The 26,324-nt window shown below is 40.3% G+C and overlaps 1 protein-coding gene across 3 annotated transcripts in view; it reads right to left on the bottom strand.

The window, feature by feature from the left end:
- Positions 1 to 26,324, bottom strand: part of ror2 (receptor tyrosine kinase-like orphan receptor 2) — a 249,366-nt gene that overhangs the window by 9,628 nt on the left and 213,414 nt on the right. For all 3 annotated transcript variants that reach the window (XM_055632858.1, XM_055632860.1, XM_055632861.1), the window contains 4 exons: positions 17,180 to 17,467; positions 13,022 to 13,058; positions 4,920 to 5,047; positions 2,274 to 2,588 (listed from right to left, as the gene is read on the bottom strand). In XM_055632858.1, the coding sequence (XP_055488833.1) occupies positions 2,274 to 2,588; positions 4,920 to 5,047; positions 13,022 to 13,058; positions 17,180 to 17,467 (768 nt within the window). The remainder of the gene's footprint in view (positions 1 to 2,273; positions 2,589 to 4,919; positions 5,048 to 13,021; positions 13,059 to 17,179; positions 17,468 to 26,324) is intronic.

Below are 26,324 nucleotides of genomic sequence, written 5' to 3'. Positions count from 1 at the left end.
TATTGCCTCTGGTCATAGACTCTCCCACTAGTGGAAACATCCTCTCCATATTCACTCTATCCAGGTCTTCCACTATTAGGTAAGTTTTCATAAGCTTTACCCCCTCATCAGGGCTGCCAACTCTCACGCTTTGAGCGTGAGACTCACTAATTTCAGCAAATTCTGACGCCCTCACGCTGAAGACAGAATTCTCACGCTGTCTTCAGTCCCTGCACAGCAAGGATCCTATAGCGGAGATATACGATCTTTGCTGCACCGTTAGTCTCTTTGCGCCACGACAGTGATCTGCACGGTCTGTGGAAGAGCGTCAGTTGATGGCTGTGAGTGACGTCGCAGAAGTAAACGGGTCCTTTTCAGAATGGCAGGCAGTGACTAGTGGGGTACCGCAAGGCTCAGTGCTGGGACCCCAGCTATTTACAATATATATTAATGATTTGGACGAGGGAATTGAATGCAACATCTCCAAGTTTGCGGATGACACGAAGCTCGGGGGCAGTGTTAGCTGTGAGGAGGATTCTAGGAGGCTGCAAGGTGACTTGGATAGGCTGGGTGAGTGGGCAAATGCATGGCAGATGCAGTATAATGTGGATAAATGTGAGGTTATTCACTTTGGTGGCAAAAACAGGAAAGTAGACTATTATCTAAATGGTGGCCAATTAGGAAAAGGGGAGATGCAACGAGACCTGGGTGTCATAGTACACCAGTCATTGGGGGGCAGTGTTAGCTATGAGGAGGATGCTAGGAGGCTGCAAAGTGACTTGGATAGGCTGGGTGTGGGCAAATGCATGGCAGATGCAGTATAATGTGGATAAATGTGAGGTTATCCACTTTGGTGGCAAAAACAGGAAAGTAGACTATTATCTGAATGGTGGCCGATTAGGAAAGGGGGAGATGCAACGAGACCTGGGTGTCATGGTACACCAGTCATTGAAAGTGGGCATGCAGGTGCAGCAGGCATTGAAGAAGGCGAATGGTATGTTAGCATTCATAGCAAAAGGATTTGAGTATAGGAGCAGGGAGGTTCTACTGCAGTTGTACAGGGTCTTGGTGAGACCACACCTGGAGTATTGCGTACGGTTTTGGTCTCCTAATCTGAGGAAAGACATTCTTGCCGTAGGGGGAGTACAGAGAAGGTTCACCAGACTGATTCCTGGGATGTCAGGACTTTCATATGAAGAAAGACTGGATTGACTAGGTTTGTACTCGCTAGAATTTAGAAGATTGAGGGGGGATCTTATAGAAACTTACAAAATTCTTAAGGGGTTGGACAGGCTAGATGCAGGAAGATTGTTCCCGATGTTGGGGAAGTCCAGGACAAGGGGTCACAGTTTAAGGATGAAGGGGAAATCCTTTAAGATCGAGATGATAAAAACATTTTTCACACAGAGAGTGGTGAATCTCTGGAACTCTCTGCCACAGAAGGTAGTTGATGCCAGTTCATTGGCTATATTTAAGAGGGAGTTAGATGTGGCCCTTGTGGCTAAAAGGATCAGGGGGGTATGGAGAGAAGGCAGGTACAGGATACTGAGTTGGATGATCAGCCAGTATCATATTGAATGGCGGTGAATGGCGTTGCATATGTTTCTATCTCTTCTCTTCTTTCTTGGTTGGATGTGCAGCCGCCGACAACATGAAGCAGCCGGAGATAGAACTAACCAGGTGAATTGGTTGTAAACCATGGGGGGGGGGGGGAAATCACAACGAGGCCAAACATCTAGGACAGGGTTCGGCAACCTATGGCACACGGGCCGAATCCGGCCCGTAACCCCCCCCCCGGTCACTATGCTCCCTCGCAATTTGTCACTCTCAACTCTCACCCAATGTTGGCAGCCCTGCCCCTCATCCATCCAAATTCCAGTGAATTCCAGCCAAGTGCTTTCAAACACTCATCATATGTTAACCCATATGTGCAGCCAAATGTATATAGAGTAATGTGGATCCTTCAGCATGTAAAATATGATCCATGATTTTCTGAGAAGTAGATCCCAAATAACAGATGGTATCATTAAAGTGCATATTGGGATAATGCAAATTCAGCGTCCTGTTTTTTTCAGTTATTTTGACCACAGATTACAAATTTTATTGTTCTCTAATATATATTCTCTAAGTTTCAACATTAATAGTTCTTGAAGTAGCTTTTGCATGCCTCGTGAACAGCAAATCTTTTAGTTCCTGAGGTACCTGACAGCTTGATTCAAGGAAGATCATTGGGAAGATACAACAAAATCAATGATTGATGGGATCTGCTGACTAACAATCTTCTTTATACTTACATTTGTTAATCCTATCCACGGGAATTCCAATTCTCATGCAGTTTGCAGCCTCTGGGCTTTCTGGGAGTGGCAGGTCCTCACAGTTTGGCAACTGAAGCTGCATCAGAATCAGCGGGTTTGACCTTGCAATGACGTATTCCGCTTTGCACAGATCGTTTTCCAGAACTTCACACTCATCCCGGCATAACTCCCGTGGTTTAGGTTTGCGGGAATTATCATTACAGAGTGGGAACACAAAGTGGCAGAAGGATGGGATGGCAAACTGGGAGCACTGATCAGAGAGGTGGGTTGAAGTGCCAATCATAGTAAATGCAGCTGCAATGAGAAAACAAAATTTAATTTGAACATTATTGCTTTTAAACTAGTTATCAAGTGCATTACAATAATTCACTTGTGCCAGCTTTATATACTCCCTTTATTTGATTAACACACAAATTCAAGTTTCAACTGGGCTGAAGTGAAAATATTTCATATTGATATTAGCCTTAAGAATAGTGACTAAAAACATTAGTGGCCAAGTAACATTGAAGAAAAGGTTGTGAAATTTAAATAGTAAACTTCTAATTAAGAAAGAAAAATCAAAATAAAGCATAAGTACATATATACGTAGTGGTTTTCTTCACAGAAAGTTATTTAGCCTGAATTCTGATCAAGGACGGCCTTACTTCAAAGGGAAATAATGGTTTTAACCAGAACATATTGATCAACAATCCAATGGTTGATCAATTTGATGCTGCTGGTCATAAATGGAAACTATTCAAATTTAAGTAGATTGTTCACATTTGTTTTACATAAGTCAATGATTTTGTTTTGATACTGATATGCAGAATAACCTCTTCCACTTATGTTTCTGAAAGTTGTTTGGTTTAGGTCTACTGGCAGCAAGAATCACCAAAATATATCCACTTTAAAGCACAAAAGGACAAGATGTTATCAATTTCCTCCAAATCAACACCATCGACAACAGCTGTCAAAGCTATATTAGACTGGTTGCAAAATGGCTCTGAAGTCTATCATGAACAAATAAAGATTCATTGCGCAATGAATGCAAGATGCAGACAGCACTTTACACGAAGCACCACAAACTAATTTTAATGGATTGTCAAGAAAATACAGCACCAAGGAAACTCAAAAGCTGTATCATTCGTCCAATTTTAGATCTTCATTCTTTGAAAGCATGTTAGTAAGTCAATTCATTTTTCTTTGTCAAACAATATTTAATTACCACAGCACCTCAAAATACCTACAGGCCTGCAATTGCTTCACTTTACCATATGGTGTCTCTGTACTACAGGATGGGAATATTCAGTGCATGAATCATATTGTCAACACAGTGCATGGATCCTAGCAATGGTTTGATAATCCTTTGTTATTCAATGCGGAAATTGCATATTTGAAGTAAGCATTTGAACAAAAAGCACTGAAGTTAATCTGATCAATAAAAGGAAAGATAATGAACTAATCAGTAATTTAGTTGAGAAATGAACATGCTGTAATATTGGAAACAAATTTATCTGACATTAATTTGTGGGCACCCTTGGCATTTTAGAGATTGTAAAATATATTATCAGTATTGAGAGCAGTGTCTTTTACACCAGTGTCACAGGAGCATGCTCATTAAAACATGCATATTAAGGGAGCAAGGGTCTGACTGGGAAACAGCTGAAAGAGAGAAGGAGAGCAGGGAATAAAGGCAAAAGCAAAGTAGAGCTGCCATAATTCATTTCATTTTATGAAGGGAGTGGTATAATAACTAGCAAGAAAAATCAAATACCACAAATCTTATGGATCAGAAAATGTGACTCAAGCAAGAACACTGTAATTTTATCCTCCTCAAAACTAAACATAAGATTTTGGGGGACTTTTCCATTTTGCACAATGACAGTTTACTTTATTCTTTCTTAATGTTTATAAGTAATTCCTGGATATATAATAGTATCTCTACCTTGTCAAAATTATTCAGTAAGCATTTTAGTGGGAATGAAATAATAAAAGTGAAATTTGACATTTGTGTTGTATTCATTGGGCATTTTACATAATCTAATTTCCTATAAAGACAGGCATCGACAGTATTTCAATCACTAAATAGCAGCAATGCTGAGGAAGAACAAGTTGCAGCTTTTGACCCACACAGTGCGAGACATAGTCAAATCAAGACACAGATAACATCAGAAGGAGATTGCACACATGATATTAAGAGGCAAACGAGTGCAAATCAAACTTGGGCAATCTGTTTTTTCCCCCCAGCTTTTAAATTATGTTGCTCTTATCTGCAGACATGTCATCAAAAAGTTAAAGAGCTATTATTTAAAAAAAATCCAATTATACTTTTTATTTCCCTGACTTTAGATGACAGTCCAACATCGTTAAACAGGCCTTTAATAAACAGAAAGAGAAAGTACAGCCGTTCCACAAAGCAATGGCTGGAGTTCAAAAACTAGAAAAATGCTGACTCCTTGTTTGAACTTGTAGACAATCAGTTTGTGTGGCATGCACATGGTATAAATATATTTTCAAAGATAAAATACAAACAATAAGTCGACATTTTTAAATGTGACATTTGATGGGTTGTCTTAAAAAAGTGTTCCCGCTTCAATGAGAAGCACAAATAGGTAATTTCTTATGATAGGGGCATAGAATGCTTACCGGTAATTCGGTTTTCAATTTCTCCCTGCATCTGGAGGGAATCAACATAAATGCTCTGGTTTCCAATGAATCTTGCACAGGCAATTCCTCTGTATGGTTGGCAGAATCCATCTTCATTGTCATCATCACTGCAAAATAAATACATTTTAGTAGGAGCCCATGTTGGGACTGTCAAAGGGATAGGGTATTTCCTGCTTTAGCTACTTCATTTAAACCAGTGGTGTCAAACCTCTTAAAACAAAGGCCAGATTGTACACCTGAATTCTATTCTGATGGCCACTCTTGTGATACAGGTCATATTTAAACATATTCAAGTAATCGGATAATTAAAGTTTAAGTAGTGTAAATGAAGAAACTAAAGCGAAAGGCTAATGACTACCTAGTGTTCAGATTGATAGCAAACACTTTTTTCTTAATGAAAATGCAGAGAATTATGTCACGTTTCTGGCCAACTTTTTACCTAGATCTGACTGATTTTATGGCCCTTATCAAGTCAAGCCGTCAAGTTTATTCGTCACATACACATACGAGATGTGCAGTGAAATGAAAAGTGTCAATGCTCGCGGACATTGTGCAAAAAGACAAACAAACAAACAACCAAACAAACTATAAACACAATCATAAACACACATATTCTTTTACATAATAAATATTGGAAGGAAAGACGTTCAGTACAGTTAGTCCTTGGTGAGAACGACATTTACAGTCCGAATGGCCTCTGGATAGAAACTCCTTCTCAACCTCTCCGTTCTCACAGCATGGCAACGGAGGCGTTTGCCTGACCGTAGCAGCTGGAACAGTCCGTTGCATGGGTGGAAGGGGTCTCTCATGATTTTGTTGGCTCTGGAGTTGCACCTTCTGATGTATAGTTCCAGCAAGGGGGAGCGAGTGACGTTCCCATAGTGCGTTCGGCCGAACGCACTACTCTCTGCAGAGCCTTCTTGTCCTGGGCAGAGCAATTCCCAAACCAGATGGTAATATTCCCGGACAAGATGCTTTCCACCGCCGCTGCGTAGAAGCACTGGAGGATCCTCGGAGACACTCTGAATTTCCTCAATTGCCTGAGGTGGTAAAGGCGCTGCCTTGCCTTACTCACGAGTGCTGAGGCGTGTGATGCCCATGTCATATCCTCGGAGATGTGGACTCCCAGATATTTAAAACAGCTCACCCTATCCACAGGATCCCCATTTATCCTCAATGGAGTGTACGTCCTCGGATCATGTGCCCTCCTAAAGTCCATGATCAGCTCCTTCGTTTTTGTTTTTTTTTCAATTCAACTTTAATGTCATCGCACAAATACAAGTATCAGTACAACGAAATGCAGTTTTGCGTCAGTCCGTAGTAGTTGTACATAAAGAAAAACAAAAAAAAATAGAAAAAGGGAAGATACAGGATAATCAGGAAATACAGAATGATTAAACAAAGGGGACGGAGGGACCAGAGAAATCTATCGTCAGGACTCCGAGTTCAGCAGTGTGATTGTGTTGTTGTAGAAGCTTTTCCTCATCCTACTAGTACGTGACCTGAGGCTCCTGTACCGCCTCCCTGATGGGAGGAGGGCAAACAGTCCATGGTTGGGGTGTGAGGGGTCCTTGATGATCTTCCCAGCCCGTCTCAGACACCCTCTGGGATCTGGGGGGACAGGTGGGCTTTCCTGAGCCTCCTCAGGAAGTAAAGGTGGGATGTAATGTTAAAATTGTACAAGGCATTGGTGAGGCCAAATCTGGAGTATGGTGTACAATTTTGGTCGCCAAATTATAGGAAGGATGTCAACAAAATAGAGAGAGTACAGAGGAGATTTACTAGAATGTTGCCTGGGTTTCAGCAACTAAGTTACAGAGAAAGGTTGAACAAGTTAGGGCTTTATTCTTTGGAGCGCAGAAGGTTAAGGGGGGACCTGATAGAGGTCTTTAAAATGATGAGAGGGATAGACAGAGTTGATGTGGACAAGCTTTTCCCTTTGAGAATAGGGAAGATTCAAACAAGAGGACATGACTTCAGAATTAAGGGACAGAAGTTTAGGGGTAATATGAGGGGGAACTTCTTTACGCAGAGAGTGGTGGCGGTGCGGAATGAGCTCCCAGTGGAAGTGGTGGAGGCAGGTTCATTGGTATCATTTAAAAATAAATTGGATAGGCATATGGATGAGAAGGGAATGGAGGGTTATGGTACGAGTGCAGGCAGGTGGGACTAAGGGGAAAAAAAATTTGTTCGGCATGGACTTGTAGGGCCGAGATGGCCTGTTTCCGTGCTGTAATTGTTATATGGTTATATGGTTAAAGGCGCTGCTGTGCCTTCTTGATGTTCAAGAGGAGGCTGTTATCCTGGTACCAGAGTGCTAGACCAGCCACCTCCTCCCGGTAGGCCTTCTCGTTGTATTCATCCCGAGACTCCGTAAAAGGCACAATTTGGGGAGTTTGTCACTATCTTAGTATCACCTACATTCGTAGATATTTCTGCGGGAGCATATCTTCTTGCCCTGGATCCGTGCTTGTGTCAATGAATCCCAATGTGCAACAAAATGGGCAGTTGAAGCCCCACACGGAAATTGAACAAATTCCAGGTGGTGGACTGAAAGATTTTGCTCAATCGATGTTCTGACAGGCAAGGCTTTTGAAAGATGTGTAGAATTTTTTTAATCTTCCTTTGAATATTGGGCATTGAGCATCATACCATTTAAAACTAAATTTCTAAATCTATCTAAAACAACTTTTGTCATACAAAAGTTACATTAAATTTAAGACCAGTTTCTCATTCACAAACTTAGAAACATAGAAAATAGTTGCAGGAGTAGACCATTCGGCCATTCGGCCCTGCACCGTCATTCAATATGATCAAGGCTGATCATCCAACTCAGTATCCTGTACCTGCCTTCTCTCCATACCCCCTGATCCCTCTAGCCACATCTAACTCCCTCTTAAATATAGCCAATGAACTGGCCTCAACTACTTTCTGTGTCAGAGAATTCCACAGATTCACCACTGTGTGAAAAAATAAATTCTCATCTCGGTCCTAAAAGACTTCCCCCTTATCCTTAAACTGTAACCCTTTGTTCTGGACTTCCCCAACATTGGGAGCAATCTTCTTGCATCTAGCCTGTCCAACCCCTTAAGAATTTGTGTAAGTTTCTATAAGATCCCCCCTCAATCTTCTAAATTCTAGCGAGTACAAGCCGAGTCTATCCAGTCCTTCTTCATATGAAAGTCCTGCCATCCCAGGAATCAGTCTGGTGAACCTTCTCTGTACTCCCTCTATGGCAAGAATGTCTTTCCTCAGATTTGGAGACCAAAACTGTACGCAATACTCCAGGTGTGGTCTCACCAAGGCCCTGTACAACTGCAGTAGAACATCCCTGCTCCTATACTCAAATCATTTTGCTATGAATGCTAACATACCATTCGCTTTCTTCACTGCCTGCTGCACCTGCATGCCTACTTTCAATGACTGGTGTACCATGACACCCAGGTCTCGTTGCATCTCCCCTTTTCCTAATCGGCCACCATTCAGATAATAGTCTACTTTCCTGTTCTTGCCACCAAAGTGGATGACCTCGCATTTATCCACATTATACTGCATCTGCCATGCATTTGCCCACTCACCCAACCTATCCAAGTCACCTTGCAGCCTCCTAGCATCCTTCTCACAGCTAACACTGCCCCCCAGCTTTGTGTCATCTGCAAACTTGGAGATGTTGCATTCAATTCCCTTGTCCAAATCATTAATATATGTTGTAAATAGTTGGGGTCCCACTGCGCCTTGCGGTACCCCACTAGGCACTGCCTGCCATTGTGAAAAGGACCGTTTTACTTTGTCCAATGATTTCACCACTTTCCAAATGTGCTGCTATCCCATCTTTAATAGCTGACTAGCTTAAAAGTGAAATACTATAATATTATGAATGTTGGTTTTAGTTTAGGAGTAGAGTATGGAAACAGGCACTGCGGTCCACCGAGTCCACGCTGACCAAGGATCACAGATTCACACCAGTTCTATGTTATCCCACTTTTGCATCTACTCCCTACACAACAGTGACAATCTACAGCAGCCAATTAATTTTCAAACCTATACGTCTTTGGGATGTGAGAGGAAATGGAACACCCGGAGGATACCCATACAGTCACAGGGAGAACGTGCAAACTTCACAAGAACAGCACTCAAGCTCAGGATTGAACCTGGGTCCCTGGTGCTCTACCATCTATGCAACTGTGCAAGTCTGAAGGGTCTCGACCTAAAACGTCACCTATTCCTTTCCTCCAGAGAAGCTGTCTGACCCACTGAGTTACTCCAAGCTTTCGGTTTCAACCAGCATCTGCAATTCCTTCCTACACTACAACCATCTTCCTTTGTGCAAGTTATGATTCCAATATTGGAGTGGTGGCCAACTATTTACGAGGTGTCTTGAAGTCACATTCTGGGAAATGCTGTCTTGATGTTAAAGGCAGTCATTTTCATTTCCCCTCTTGAATTCAGGCCATTGTTCCATGGTAGAGCCAAAGCTACGATGAAGTCTGGAATCTACGATTTTGGCAAAACCCAATCTAGGCATTGGTGAGCAAGTTATTAGTGAGCACGTGGTGCACAAGAGACTACAGATGCTTGAATGTGGAGCAAAAAACAATGCTGGAGGAACTCAGCAAGTTGAGCAGCATCTGTTGCAAGAGAAAGGAATCATAGACATTTCGGGTTGAGACTCTACATCAGGACTGAAGATGGAGAGGGAAGATAACCAGTCTAAAGAGGAGCGTCTAAGCAAATTCAGGTCTCTAGTTCTACAGCTGAGGTATTGGCTGGTCCTGTAACCTCTGCTGTATCCCATGCTCTCAGCCATTTCATGACATCACCTGGAGTGGATTTAATGGTTGCAGAGTGTCTTCTGGGATGGTGGGGATCCTGGGAGGGTTACAAATTCTTCAATCTTCCTTCTAGCACTTGCATGCTGTGGCCTACCATCACTGAGGATGGGGATATTCCTGGAGCTTCCTCCTCTTGTAGGTTATTTAACTGCCCACCAGCATAGACAGCACAGTGCAGTAGATTACAGAGCTTCAATTTGATTTGTTGATTACAAAATTGCTTAGCTCACTCACTGCTGTGCACAGTTGTGCATTGCAGCTTCACTGGGCTGGCACCTCATTTTTATTCAAGCAACTGCTCTCTGGAATCATTTGTGCACTCGTCATTGAGCGTGTGTTGATCCCCTGGAACAATAGTAATGATAAAGCAAAGGATATGCCAGACCATGGATAGAGGTAGTGCACATTTCAGCACTGCTGATGGCCCACAGCGCCACATGGAAGATCTGTTGGGTGTTGGGTCTGAATTAAACCCATCCCATTTAGACTGTGGCAGCACACACCAGGATCGGTGTGAAGATGTGATATTGACTCAAAAGGACTTGCAACAGTCACTTTTGTCAATGTGTCAAGGACAATACATATGCCACGGGAAGATTGGTGAGGGTGAGATGAATAATTATATCTCTCTGTTGGTTCACTAATTACCTGTAACAAACCCAGTCAGACAGTGATGTGTTTTACAACATGGGCTGCTCGTTAGTGGTGGTGCTACCATGCCATTGCCCATGATGGACATTGAAGTCCCTTATAGAGAAGATACTCCGTGCTCTTTGTGTACCCCAAAATTGTAATATAGTCCATTGACTCTTTAACTTCCAACACTAGAGGGCATAACTATAAGGGGGAAAGTTTAATGGAGATGTATGTGATAAGTTATTTACAGAGAATGCTGGAGCAGGGAAATGGAAACAGATATGATAGTAGCATTTAAGAGGCTTTTAGGTAGCACATGGAAGTGGAGACAATAGAGGGATATGGATCATGCGCAGGCAGATTAAATCAGTTTAACTAGGCATCGTGTTCGGCACAGACATTGTCCATTCTATGTTAACTATATTTCATGGTTAGAATTAGTGAAACTGACAATAGACAATAGGTGCAGGAGTAGGCCAATTCGGCCTTGCACCACCATTCAATGTGATCATGGCTGATCATCCACAATCAGTACCTCGTTCCTGCCTTCTCCCCATATCCCCTGATTCCGCTATCTTTAAGAACTCTAACTCTCTCTTGAAAGCATCCAGAGAATTGGCCTCCACTGCCTGCTGAGGCAGAGAATTCCACAGATTCACAACCTTCTGTGTGGTGGCCAGTTCTCTGGATATTTTTAAGAGAGAGCTAGATAAGGCTCTTAAAGATAGCGGAGTCAGGGGATATGGGGAGAAGGCAGGAACGGGGTACTGATTGTGGATGATCAACCATGATCACATTGATTGGCGGTGCTGGCTCAAAGGGCTGAATGGCCTACTCCTGCACCTATTGTCTATAGTCTATTCTATCAACATATGACAGTCCTGCACCTCCGGGAATTAACCTCATTAAATTAACTGAAGAGATAGATGAAAAAAGTATTATTGTGATTCGATCTTTCCTAGCTGTAGTTGTGGCACATAGCACTAAAATATGGTACCCCTTTCACCACATATTTTCGCTATCAAAGTTTTTCTGTGGATAAATAGAATCTTTACCAATTATAAAACATTGCTATATTTGTTTTCCAAGTTTATGAATTTAATGCTTTCTTTTTCCACACTGTGGATCTCTAATATATTCCCCTGCTTTTTCATCATATCCACAGTGATTTCACCAAGATTACCTCTCCATTTATGTTTTAGCTCCATTCTATGCTCTCTCTCTCCTCTTAATTGTACCTCATCATCCTTCCTGAATTTCAATTGTAGCCATGTGCATGCAGTTGTTTAACATGATATTCATATTTCCTGAGCAGCAGATGACCAAATCTCGCTGATGCATGGCCATTCCAATGTTACTTGCCAAGGCTCTGAAAATATCCCACAGTATAAACATGGAAAAGGTGGAAAATTATTCCTCAAAATAAATGGGGCAATGAATCATCTTCAAGTCCAGAGCATAAAAATAGCCCCATTCTACTTCCACATAATACGGTTAAAGAAGTAAAAACTGGAAAATGCACTTGAATAATAGAAGTTGATCTTGGCTGGAACTGTACACATTTATTTCACCTCCTTTTGGAGATGAATTACATGGGAATGAAATGAAGCCTTTGTTTCAGCCTTTTCCCTTTGACCTTTTGTACATCTAGCTCTCCAAGATTCTGTCCGTCTTATGTTTGGTGTGGCTGGATTGCCAGGAATGAAAGTTGCAAAACCAACAAATATCATTTGTCAGTTTGAGGTGGCAGCTGCACTGAAACAAGGTCTGTGCAATGAAAGAATTGACCCAAGACACTGAAACCAAAGGAAAGAAAATAAGCTGCAAGAATTGAGGAGTTGTTGCAGAATATTTTTGTTCACACAGAAAATTCCACACAAACGCAAAAGGCGGACTTCTTGGCATTAGACTGAAACCGTTCCTCAATAAGTGCCACTTCCAGTAGATTACTGCAATAACAAAAGTAAAACCAAATTGTATATTTGTAATAATGAAAATTAATAACTACATGATTACCTAAAATTATGTATTAACCATTTTCCCAAGATTAAGTTGAAATAAACAGAAGCAAAAGCCAAATGTGAAATTGTACTGCAGTTCTGAACTTTTTGTTCAATTCCAAGTGCAGAGTAAAATAGTTGATGGGGTTCGTGTAGTGTGAAGAAAAAAGTGGAGAGGCAGCAAAACCTTAAGGATGTAATAATCAAACAGCTAGAGGAACTTAATGGGTCAAATAGCATCTGTAGGAATAGTTATCCTTCAGAAATGATGCAAGGTCTCAACCTAAAACATCGATTATCCATTTGCCTCCAGAGATGCTGATCGACCCGTTGAGTTCCTCCTCAGTTTGCTTGTTGCTCCAGTTTCCAGCAACTGCATTTGCATTTGTGTCCAAACTTTATGAACATAGTTTATTGCCTTCGTTTTTTCCCTGTGTGTTGAATTCACCCCCTCAAATATATTGTTGTGGAAGGATGCAGAAAGGTGTTTCCCCATAGCTCACATTGGAAATATTTAAATTAATATTCTAAAGGAAAAGTATAAATAAAGCCCTTCTGTTTGCAAATTTTTGAAGAAAATTATAGAAATTGTTGATTCACTAACAATACTTACTGTGAACTGTGATGTGGATTTTGAGTAGGAGACTGACCTATAAAAAAAGAATATAAAATTAAAATGAATACCTTACTAAATATTGAGTTAATTCTTGAGCAATTAATAATCCTGCCACACGTTTCTTGTCTTAGGAAGAGTTAAAGGGCCATTGTCTGAAGACTTCTCCTCCTGGCACAGGATTTCACTGTCAATCGGAAGCAACTGACATACACTTATCAGTAAACATTTTGTCGGTGTTTGCACCGAGGCTTAAAGGAATTAGAGTTGAAATAGCACATTGCCCTCTGTGGGGTTCTTAGTGCATCTAGAAAGCAATAATATATCTCTTCTCCAATCAAAGTGAATAGTTCTCACTGAAACATGCAGAGTCAAGAACTGGAAATATTAGATTGAATATTTAATTAAATACCAAATAACATATGGAAGGCCTAACGGAAGGAAGGTGCTATTGAAAGACGAAAGAGAACTAGGATTTAAAAAAATAATTTAACGAATGTTTAGATCTCCAATTCCAATCAAAATCTGAAGGAACAAGACCATTTTTAGAAATACATTTTTAGTTCTGTATTGGTTATTGACAGTAATTAAAACTCATGAACATTTTTAGTTAATTCAGACTTTAACCAGCACATACGAATACTCTTTGACAGTATTATTGGGTATTGAAAGGGTGTGCACTGATAGTTCATTTGTTGTGTGATAAATATCTAGGATCTCAATGAGGTATTTAGCAGAGTTTATGGAGGGTTACTAGAACAATAGCTTCCAGATTTCCTCACTTTAACCGAGCTCCAGTGTTACCTGGAAATTGCTGATTGGATTGTGGCTTAATCACGGAGATGCTAATTATTGTCTTCCACAGAATATTTGATAAAGGGAGGATATTAGACAGAATATTTATCAATCTCAAAAGCATTCTTAGAATATCATTACTTCCCAGGTCCCCAGCAGTCATTCCAACATCCTTCTGGGTAAGCAATGCAATCTTGATGTGTGATATCACGGTTACTCTTCTTTAGTTCTTTTTAATAGCCAACTTTGTATCATACAATTAAAAAATCTGATTACAAATCCAACCTTGGTACAAGTCATTTCAACTAGTTGGTACCCCAGAAAGAGAATTCTGAACGATGATTGATTTCTACAGATTTTTGCAAATGTTGCAAGATTCATTGCCAGTTCTTTACGGCTGTTTAATATATTAATTGTCTAAACCAGATGCCCAAACTAAGATTCAAAATCAAATCTGGGTGCTCAAACTTTTGTATTGGTAGTTTGAATAATTCCCAGACTTGAATATTCCAAGGCTGAAGCAGGCCTCAATACAATGCTTAAGACCAGCTGAATTTTCAGGCACACACTGTTCCATGTTATTACATGCATGATGGAATTTGTGCATCATGGCAAATGAGCATTTTGCACAAGACATGCCCAGTAGCTTGTGTGTGTGGAACAGCTGGAAATGATTTCAACCCACGGTCTTCTGCGAAAACCTCAAACTGGCCCTCCAAGTCCGAAAGTTTGGACGTCGCTGACATGAAGTCTGGTGCATGAAATTTATTTTGAAAAATAAATTGTTGAGACAAGGGATGGGACTGTGACTCTTGCGCTTCTTTCCACAAACCTTGATTCAGAAGTTTCAAATATGATTGAAATGTAAGTTTGTCAAACGTGCTAAACATATGATGTGATACTATTACACAGCGCAAAATTACATCAATTGAAGCTGTAGAGTCCTGAAACAATGAAACCCCCTTCATACTGAGTATCTGCTACAAACCCTCTCAAACACAGTCAGCATTAGAGACCTGCTTCGTAGGCAGTTACTTGGAGTCAACGACAATCCATTCGACAGACATAAAGGTGGCTGATGAAGCCAATGTAGGATGGACAGAGTCTGCCTCAGTTGGCAGATATTTGACGAGGTAGTTGACCAGTTGTATGGAGATGGATGTCGAGATACTGGATCAACGACGGGCTGCACCTGTGGATGTTGCCAAGCACCCTGTAGAAGCCAAGTGCCGTAACTATTTAGTTTTTGCCCCTTTACTTCGGTCTAACTAGGTTGACCCAGACTCCATTTCCTGAATTATTAACTAACCAACACGAGCCAAGAATCTGAATAGGTAAAGAAGCCTGATTATTAGAATAACATATATTGGCAGTCAGGTCTGTCTAACGTGCCAAAACTAAAATACTGCAGTTTCTCAAATTTGAAAAAAAAGCACAAACCACTGAAAAAGAAAATGCACAGAAGGGTCTTATGATGAGAGTTAACTGTGTTTCTCACTTCATGTGAATAATGCAAGTTAGTCGAGATATTGTCCCAACCTGGCAAAGGCAAAGTGAAGTAAATAAATACAACCCCAAATACAACCTTTATATCTGCAACTTATTGACAGCTATGAAAAGCAAAAAAAAGTAACATTAGAAATCTGAAACAAAAAATGTAAACACTGGAGATACTTCTGTCAGACAGCTTCTGTGAAAAGTTATCAGTTGAATACATTCAATATTTTCTTTTTTAATATTAGTGGCATTACCAAGGTATGTGTAATGCATGAAGTTCCCTCACAGTATTGCACGGAGTTAAGTAACATGGACTTTTCTCCCATTAGGCAAAAGGTAGAGAAGTTTGAAAACGCATACCTCCAGATTCAGGGACAGTTTCTTCTCATGCAACTGATTCACCCTATCACCAACCAGAGAGTGATCTTGACATACCATCTACATCATTGGAGACCCTTGGACTATCTTTAATCGGGCTTTATTGGACTTTGTCTTGCACTTAAACTTATTCCCTTTAGTCTTTCCACTGACTGGATAGCACACAAGAAAAATGCTTTCTCTGTACCTGTGACAGTAAACTAAACTAAAGTAACGCATGGAGTTTCCACACAAGCAAGGACATTTGGCTATATTTTGTGAAGGATGCCAATGGTTAAGGCTGTGGGTCTTACTCATTCTAACACAATAAAAATATTTAAATCCAATATACATGGAGCCCCAGGGGATATCCTTCTATTTTGGTCACCTGTAGGAATTGTTTTTTAGGGTCTGTGGGATGGTGATGACTGCATTCATTTTCCCACTGATCCACTCCTTGCAGCTCTAGAATAGCTGATCATCATCTCATACATTCACAAATACCTGTTTTTACCGATTTCTGAACTAAGCCAAGCAGATTTAATAATATTTCACACTAACTGGTAATTCCAGCTAAAGATCATAATCTCAGGTCCTCTTTCTTCAGTAAATGTGGCTCTCACCCACTCCCCCCTCCACCCCACCCCCTCATCCCTTCCCACCCAAACGACCACCTGCCCAGTTACTTTTTCCTAACAACTGCAAGAGATGTAACACCTGTTCCTATCTCTGTATTTGTACCTGCCTTCTCTCCCCCACCACAATCAGTCTGGAGAAAGTTTCTGAGCCCAAATGCCGCCTACCCATGTCCCCCACGGATGCTGCCCGATCTACTGAGTTACACCAGCATTTTATGTTTTACGCAAGATTCCAGCACCTGCAGTTCCTTGTTTCTACATCAAGTGCCCCTTTACTTCTGTTATGTGATTTTGTTTTTAATCGGTGCGGTTTATCTCAATGCTGCATAACTGGGCCAGTGTGGTTTTGGGGGTCAGATCTTAGTATAAGGTCTGGTACTAGCCTAGTAGGTGGAATCACAAACAAGTAAATTGAGGAGATTTGAGTCAGCAACTGGATGGGAAAAAAATGAGCCATAACAGCTCCATGTATCCTGCTAGGAAGGAACAAGATGTGCAGAATGAAAACAAGCGACAATAGCAATTAAATGAAAATCTAAATATCTGCAGTGCTGCAGATATGAAACAAAAGCATAAGATGCTGGAAACACTTAGGATGTCAGGACCTGTGGAAGGACCAACATTCACGTTTCAGGTTGCAGAACCTTCCTTCTGATGTGCAGTCCAACCTGAAATGTTAGCTCGCTTTCTCTTTCCACTACTGCTGCCTGACCTGCTGAGCACTTTGAGCATTTTCTGCTTCTGTGAGAATCATAATTAGCAGCGTAATTTGTGAAGTATTTCAACAAGTGTGAGAACAGTAGAGAGAGAGCACAAAATAACCAAACACAAGGTCTTCTGTTCACATATATGTCGAAAATAAAAGACATACCAAGTTTCACATATAGTACCCCGGTAGCTGTGATGGTTTTATTCCCATTAGATGCGACACACTGGTAGTAGCCTGTATCGGTTGTGTCCAGATCTTGAATTCGCAGTCGGGAACCGTATTCGGTTTTCCTTATTGTAATCCGTCTTGCTTCTTGAAAAACCGGTGCATCGTTTTTCAGCCATCTTATGTTTGGAAGTGGTTTCCCTGCAACTTTGCAGTGCAAGGTCGCCGTCTGGCCTTGTACTATCGTGATGTTGTTCACAGGAGCCAGAAAGGTCAGAAAATAGCCTGGAAGTTGAAAATCAGAAACAATCAGTTCAAAACTCTCAATCACAAGCTGCACAAACAGAATGCATTGTTTCACATTTCACTGTATCTAATCAATTTTAATTTAATTTTGAAAAGGCCGTAGATGCACTAGAATACATAGCTAATTGGCTTTAAACATTAGATCAAAAATGTGCTTGGAGTCGCAAGGGAAAAAGCTGGACTAAACCATCACGGTGATCTCAGTGCTCAAAATGAATTAAATTGGAAGGGAGTTTTAACCATATCATTTGAAAACGGAAGACAAAGCCTAAAGTGGCATATCACAATGAAACTGATGACCCCGCTCTGGAAGATTGTACAGTAAGGACGGTTCATGATTCCAGAGAACAGGGATCATTATAACTAGTTATAGAACACTCACTATTTTGATGAATACAGGAAAAGTCGAATAATCTAGCACGCTAGATGGTGGTGCCCAACAGGCTGATTTTCTGGTTACACAAAAAAGCTGGAGAAACTCAGCGGGTGCAGCAGCGTCTATGGAGCGAAGGAAATAGGCAACGTTTCGGGCCGAAACCCTTCTTCAGACTGATCGGGGGCGGGGGTGGGCGGGGACAAGAAAGGGAAAAGGAGGAGGAGCCCGAAGGCTGGGGGATGGGAGGAGACAGCAGGGGGGCTGAGGAAGGGGAGGAGACAGCAAGGACTAACAAAATTGGGAGAATTCGATGTTCATGCCCCCGGGATGCAGACTCCCCAAACGGAATATGAGGTGCTGTTCCTCCAATTTCCGGTGCTGCTCGCTGTGGCCATGGAGGAGACCCAGGACAGAGAGGTCGGAGACGGAGTGGGAGGGGGAGTTGAAGTGCTGAGCCACCGGGAGGTCAGCTTGGTTATTGCGGACCGAGCGGAGGTGTTCGGCGAAACGATCGCCCAACCTCCGCTTGGTCTCACCGATATAGATCTGCTGACATCTAGAGCAGCGGACGCAATAGATGAGGTTGGGAGAGATGCAGGTAAACCTCTGTCGCACCTGGAACTATTTCCTTCGCTCCATAGATGCTGCTGCACCCGCTGAGTTTCTCCAGCTTTTTTGTGTAACCTTAAAGGCTGATTTTCTGGATTGTTGCAGGTTACTCCTATAATACTCCAACATACTTTGGATTTATTTTTGTTGCATGATATTACAATACATTTTCCAGTGAACTCAGTGAGTTTTAAAGGAGAGTGGAATACAAGATCCTGGCAATTATGGGATTTTCCAAATAGGCAGATAGTTGTTTAATTGGTGTTTTAATGCAATTGAAAATAGAGGTTTCAGCCCACAGGGAGGGAAAGACGGGAAGGCAGTGATTATAATGTGTGGTGGATAGAGAGAGAAGGAGCATCACCAGAGCAAACTCAATGAAAGACAATGTCTCAAACAATAAATTCTGGAAATACAAATGCGTCCTAATCAGCTATGTAAGTGAAATGGCAAGTCTTTATCAATACATTTGATGGCATGGTCTCTTACGCTACCGGGTCTGCTGTTTTGTTAACACTAACATGGATTTTAGTAGTTTTACAGTGAAATGACCGCATCGACCATGCTGACCTTACAGAAAGATGCCCACAAAGATCTGGCATCATAAAAAGATTGTGGTAAAGATTCCTTAAAAAGGCTTCTTTAAATACCTTGCATAGCCAGGGAGACAATAAATTTGAAAAATACTTTAAAAATTCTACTGTAAACCCATCTAAACCGGGAGCTTTACCAAAATTCATTGAAATAATTGCTTTCTGTATTTCTTCTTCCGTGATGGGTTCATCTAACAACAGAGACTCATTATATGGTAAATTTGGTAAATTCAGTTTCTTTAAAAACTCATGCCTTATATTGGAATCAGTAGGAAATTCTGATTGATATAGGGAGGTATAAAATTCCTGAAAGGATTTATTAATTTCATCATGGTCTACAGTTAGTGTACCATCACTTTAGTAATCTGACGCTTAGCCAACACCGCTTTCAACTGATTAGCAAGTAATTTACCAGATTTTTCGACATGTATATAAAATTGACTTTTGGTTTTAAGTAGCTGGTTCTCAATCGGTGATACTAATAACAAATCATATCTCAATTGAAGTTCAATTCTATTCTTATAGAGCTCTAAACTAGGAGCTTTTGAATATTTTTTATCAATTTCTTTAATCTCGTCAGCCAATGTACGTATTTCTTTTTGAGTTTGTTTTTTTAATCCCGCGGAGTATGAAATAATTTGTCCACGAATATATGCCTTAACAGCATCCCAGACTAGACCATTGGATATTTCTTCAGTAGAGTTTGTCAAGAAGTAAAAAGCAATCTGATCTTTAATAAAATTTATAAAGTTTAAGTCTTGAAGCAAAGTAGCATTAAATCGCCATTGTTTAGCACTAAACTTGGAATCATGTAGTTTGATTGATAGTTTCAATGGTGCGTGATCAGAAATAGCAATTGCATCACACTCGCATGCAGTGACCAATGAAACTAGCCAAGAATCTATTATAAAGTGGTCAATCCTAGAATAACTATGAAAGAAAAAAGAAAATTCTTTGTCATCTGGGTGTAAGAATCTCCAAACTTCTAACATTCCAGAGTCAAGTAAAATATAATTAATAAAACTAGCTGATTTATTTGGAAGCATTGTATTGTATTGTATTGTATTGTATTCAAATGTATTGTCATTGTCTCAATTAGAGACGACAAAATTAATTTCCCTTTACAGTCAGTATCATGATCAGATGTAGATCTGTCAATCATGGTGTTCAGACAGCAGTTGAAATCTCCACCCATTATTAAAAAGTGTTCATTTAAATTAGGACAGGATGCAATTAACTGTTTAAAAAACTCAGGGTGATCAATATTTGTAAACATTCACCATAGCAACCTTTTGCTTATAAAGAATACCGGTAATCACCAAAAATCTGCCATATGGATCAGAAATTGTTTCATAATGAACAAACGGAATTGAGGAGTCAATAAAAATAGAGACTCCTTTCACCTTAGCCTGTGAATTTGAATGAAACTGCTGTCCTCTCCAAAACTTGAAAAATTGTTGATTGTCATCTTGCCTCACATGAGTTTCCTGAATAAAGATAATCTGAGCATTTAGTCTGCGAAGAGCTTTACATTTTTTTTCCTCTAAATGGGATGGTTCAAGCCATTCACATTCCATAGAAGGAAGTTAATAACTTTATCCATGTTGCTTGTAAAAATCATGTGTGACTTAAAGGGTTAATTTCTTAAAGCCTAATAGTTCATGATACTGGAAGAAGAAAAATCTAGGGCAGAGCCAGAAGTGACAACATTTCAGACATTTTTGTAGTTCAGATTTTGCACAAATGAAGAACACTAAATAAGAGACCCCTCCCCCCCTCCTGTAAAGCCAGAAACTGACCAATAGACAGTCAGTAAGCTACCTAATCCCTTCCCTACCCCCATTTCTCCTAGCACCAGCACCCGACATAGAGAAGATCATATTTTGCCACTCCATAACCACAACACGTTTATTGTTATCGTTTGAAAGAGAGAAAAAAAACATGCTGGCAATGGAACTGAAGAGCGAGTGCTACATATTATTATCCAAGGTCAAAATATGAAAAACCAAGAACTGCGTTCCCTTAATTTGCCCAACGACAGGAGAACACAAATTAACAAAGAAATTCTTTAAAATTAGTATATATAAAAAAACAATTCGTCCAGTTAAATTCTTAATCATTACCAAACGATATGTTGTCAAAATAGGAACAGTAAATCTCCAATTATAACTTAATCAGCTATTAATTACTCCCCTTCACCCTCGTAACTCTCCAAAAAGCTGGAAGCATCTTGAGGATTGTTAAAAAATCGAGTGTTACCATTGAAAAGTCGTATACTCCGTCTAGCTGGATAAAGTAAGGCTGGGCGTAGCTTTTTCTTGAACAGATCAGACATTACATTATGAAAGGACTTTCTTATTTCCAAAAGCTCGTAACTATAATCAGGAACAAACCGAAACTTGCATCCTTCATATTCAACCACGCCCAACTTTTTTGCTGCCTGGAGAATATTCTCCTTCATTTGCAAAAAGTGAAACCGAATAATCAAGTGTCTTGGTTTATTACTAGATTTCTTCCCAATCCTGTGTGTGTTATCCAAAAACAGAAGATTTTCATTGTGCTCAATGTTGAAAGTCTCCTTTATCATTTTAGAAGCATATTTTATAACATTATCTCCTTCTTGACCTTCCGGCAAACCAACAATTCATAAATTCAACCGACGGCTTCTGTTTTCCAGGTCCATATTTTTAGTCTTGTATTGCTGAAGTGCTCGAGTATTTTCATTCATTCTCCGTTCCAGTTTTTCAATCTTCAAATCTCTCTCCTGGCCCAGGGTTCGCAAGTTATCAATTTTTTTGGACTAAATGATTTTATCTTATCGAGTCCTATCTTATCCAATTTTCTCTTCCAACCTTCCAACCTTCTAGTACTGATCAAGCCTTTTTGTTATGGAAGAGGAAGGGATTAGTAGCCTTTCGTGATTTGTTTTTGAATGGTTGTTTTATGTGTTTCGAACAACTTTCCAATAAATATAATTTACCTAATTCACACTTTTTAGATATTTACAAATTAGACATTTTTTGAAGGCTACTCTACCCTTTTTTCCGCTACCACATCAAACCGAATTTTGGATTTTTTAAATATTTGAACCCTTATCAGAAAGGATTAATAACGACTATTTATCAGTTGATTCTGAAATTACAAAGATATATTTGATAAAATTAAGAATGACTGGGAAAGAGAACTCCAAGTTTCTCTATCTATAGAGAAATGGGAGAGGATTCTTCAATTAGTCAATACCTTTTCAATGTGTGCAAGACACGCTCTGATACAATTCAAGGTGGTTCACAGAGTTAATTTGTCAAAAGATAAGTTAGCTCGTTTTTATGTTCATATAAATCCTACCTGTGACAGATGTAACTCTGAAGTGGCCTCACTGACCCATATGTTTTGGTCCTGCCCACTTTTGGAAAAATATTGGAAAGTATTTTTTGATACTATTGCTGTAGTCTTAGGTATTGAATTACAACCTCATCCTACTGCAATTTTTGGGCTACCAATGTTAGATTTTATTCATTTGTCCAGCTCCGCCCATCGGTTGATTGCTTTTACGACACTAATCGTCAGAAGATCTATTGTATTTAAATGGAAAGACTCTAACCCTCTGACCACACTCCAGTAGTACTCTGAAACGATATCATGTTTAAATTTAGAAAAAATTAGGAGTGACATTGTGGAACCCTTGGTTAAATTTGATAATCCTTGAGGAAAATGTATTCAACACTTTCACACAACATAAATTGCTCCCACTCAAACCGTTATAAAAACTATTTTGCCTCTATATGGGAACGGTCTTGATAGAATAGAATAGAATCTTTATTTGCCACGCAACCAGGGTTGGTGGTATTTGGGTTTGGTACATGATGATACACTGCTTTAGTCACATTAACACATATCATAGTAATAAAGTGCATCCATACCACATCACAAATCACAAATCTCACCAACAGATCATAGTGCAAAAGAACAGCCAAAGACCATAGACAAGACACTATATACATCAAGAGTCCTTAGTGTTGTCTATTATTGGAGGGAATTGAGTGTTCTTATTGCTGAGGGGAAGAAGCTGTTTTTATAACGGGTGGATTTTGTGGCAGGTGGCCTGAGGCGCCTCCCTGAAGGGAGAGACTGGAAAAGGTGGTTTGCTGGATGGGAGGGGTCCGAGATGATCTTTATTGCCCGTTTTGAGGTACGTTGGAGGTAAATGGAATTGATTGAGGGGAGGGGGGAGTTGATGATCCTGGAGGCCTTGGAGACAATGTGCTGTAATCTGTGTAGTGAGTGACTGTCAGTGTTTCTGTACCAGACTGTGATTGAGGAGGTGATGATGCTTTCGATAATGGATTGATAGAAACGGACCAGGAGGTGTTTGTGGACTCTGAACTTTTTGAGCTGTCTGAGGAAGTATAGACGTTGTTGTCCTTGCTTAATGATGTGGTCTGCGTTGATGTGCCATTTTAGATTATTGCAGATATAGGTGCCTAGAAACTTGAATGAGTTCGTGGAGGTTATGGGGTGAGAGTTGACATGGACCGGGGGTTTGGGGTTTTGTTTGCGTCTGAAGTCTATGGTGATTTCCAATGATGTATTAAGCTGGAGGTTGTTGTCTGCGCACCATTTGACTGCGCTGTCCACTGTTTGATGGTATCGTGATTCGTTGTTGCTGAGATGAGGCCAATTATTGTTGTGTCATCTGCATATTTGAACATTTTGACTGAGCTGCATTGGGATATGAGGTTGTTGGTGTAAAGTGAGAAGAGCTGAGGTGACAGAACGCACCCTTGGGGGGCTCCTGTGTTGAGAGTCAGAGGGCTGGAGAGTTTTTCACCCACCTTGACTCTTTGCTGTCTGTTTATCAAAAAGTGCAGGATCCAATGGCACATGGCTGGGTGAATGCTCATGTCCAACAGTTTATTATAGAGTTTAATTGGGTGCGTGATGTTAAAGGCTGAGCTAAAGTCTATAAACAGGATGACAACCAGACTTAAATTGTTGAAATTCTCAGTTCAGATTCTGTCTTCATTTGTTTTTATTTATTTATTTATTTACCCCCTCCCCCCTTTCATTTTTCTTTAGTTTCTGGGGGTTTTGTTTCCTCCTTTATTCCTCTTTTCTTGTCTTTTTATCTTTGTGGGTTTTTTTCTACATATATAAGTTCTTTTAAATATTTAACTATATTTACATAGAGACAGGGAGGTCTATATTCAATGTGTATTTTGACACTGTACTCATATTAGGTTATACCCGTTATTCATGTAATCCTGATCCCTATGTATCAATATCATTGTTATGTTTATCATTACTCTTTTTGCTCTGTCTTTTTTGTTTTGTTTTTGTTTTTTGGAAAAAAACTAATAAAAAGATTTTAAAAGAAAGAAAAGATCTGGCAATCAGTGTTGCGGACTTTCCATTATCGGACACTGAATTCAATAGTTCTGAGTTCGCTGATATCTGTCATGTTCTCAAGATAGAGACATAAGAGGCTGCAGATGCTGGAGTCTTGAGCAAAATACAGACTGACAGCACATATCATGCTTGTGGAGCCGACAACTTGGCAGAATGAATTTGAATTTTCCAATTTCAGGTAACCCTTCTCCTTCTCATTTACCCAGTTATCCACCCCATCCTTGCCTAATCCCACTCGCACATAATTTGCTTTCCACTGCTTCCTCTGCCCCATCACCCAGTTCCTTTCCCCTCCTCCATCTGCTCAACTCCACCCTTCCCTAGACTGGGTCCCCTTTTGTTCTGACCTACCCCGTTCCTTCTACCCACCATCTCTCCTTCTGTATCACAGTCCCCACCTTTCTTATAAGATTCTACCATTTTCTCTCCTCTACCTCTAGACTTGGTTACTACCTTCACCCTTCTCCCCCCCCCCCACCTGATTGATTTGCCAACCAATGAATCTACACCTTTTTCCACATCACTTGCCAACTCTTGCCGCACTCCTTCCTCTGACCTCCTTCTACCAGCTATCTCTCTTCTACTACATCCGTCTGAAGAAGGGTCCCGACTGGAAATGCCGTCTGTTCATTTCCCCTCACAGATACTACCTGGCATGCTGAGTTTCCAGAGCAGTTTGTTTTTTTTAATGTCATTAAGCTGATGGAACAGCCAACAATGTTACATTTTCAGTTACAAACAAGAAAGGGAACAAGCACATTTATGAAATATTTTAAACATTTTAATTAATCCTAAATGAATACAATAAAATATGCACAGTAAATAAGTTAGCATACATTTTTTTTAATGCTTGGTATTAAAACCAAGTTTTATTTTAAATTCCAAAACTCGCTGAGATAAGAACTATTGTTGAAAAGCCACAATAAGCAAAGATGTACGAGGAGACCCCAACAGAATGTATCCTTTTGTGACTATTGTCTATTGACGTGGGAAAGCATTTTTGTATGGGCTGCTCTTGCACACTCTCCACACTTCCATCCACACATGCCCTGGAGAGCAGTTGTGTCATCCCATGGTGATGGGGGCTTCCAGTGACCGTCTGTCTATGAAGGAGTCCTCTCCCTTTACATTGGGGATGTGGGAGAGGGCGGTGCGTTGCACAGAGCCTTATATGCACGGGGATGTCACTGGAAGAGGAGCATGGGGTGACCACGGACACTTTGACCTCTTTCTGGGATCGCAGGGGACTACAGGGGTTCAAAAACTACTTAGATAAGAATAATGTTTTGTTTTGATACTTGCTTTTATATGCGCACTTTTTCTTTGGATTGACGTATTCTTAGAATAGTGTTTTAATCGTCCTTTGAACTTGTGTTTGCCTTACATTTGTGTAAAAAATAGGAAAATGCTTTTCATTAAGTTGCACTGCAAGTCTGTGGACAAATGTGCTGCTTGTTCAGCATAGAAAACCAATGAAGACCGAGCCTGAAGAAGTGTCTCGACCCGAAACGTCACCCATTCCTTCTCTTCAGAGATGCTGCCCAACCCGCTGAGTTACTCCAGCATTTTGTGTCTATCTTCAGTTTAAACCAGCATTTGCAGTTCCTTCCTACAATATATTATCCTTTACACCAGGCTTAATTAATCTAACTGAGGAACATGAACAGAGATTGATGTTTTAACCTATAATTACCAAGCATAGTATTTATGTTGCAGTATTTGCAATGCTTTCCTCATATTTCATTTATCCCACAGGGTATGATGGTTGCTTTGTCAGCTAAATCAGAATTTAATCATGGCATATTACACGTAAGATTTTTTAAATTTTCAACAAATTCCTAACTGTTCAAAA

Source organism: Leucoraja erinacea, chromosome 3 (assembly GCF_028641065.1).
Source record: "Leucoraja erinacea ecotype New England chromosome 3, Leri_hhj_1, whole genome shotgun sequence".
Classification (NCBI taxonomy): Eukaryota; Metazoa; Chordata; class Chondrichthyes; order Rajiformes; family Rajidae; genus Leucoraja; species Leucoraja erinaceus.
This window is presented reverse-complemented; position numbering and strand designations above follow the sequence as displayed.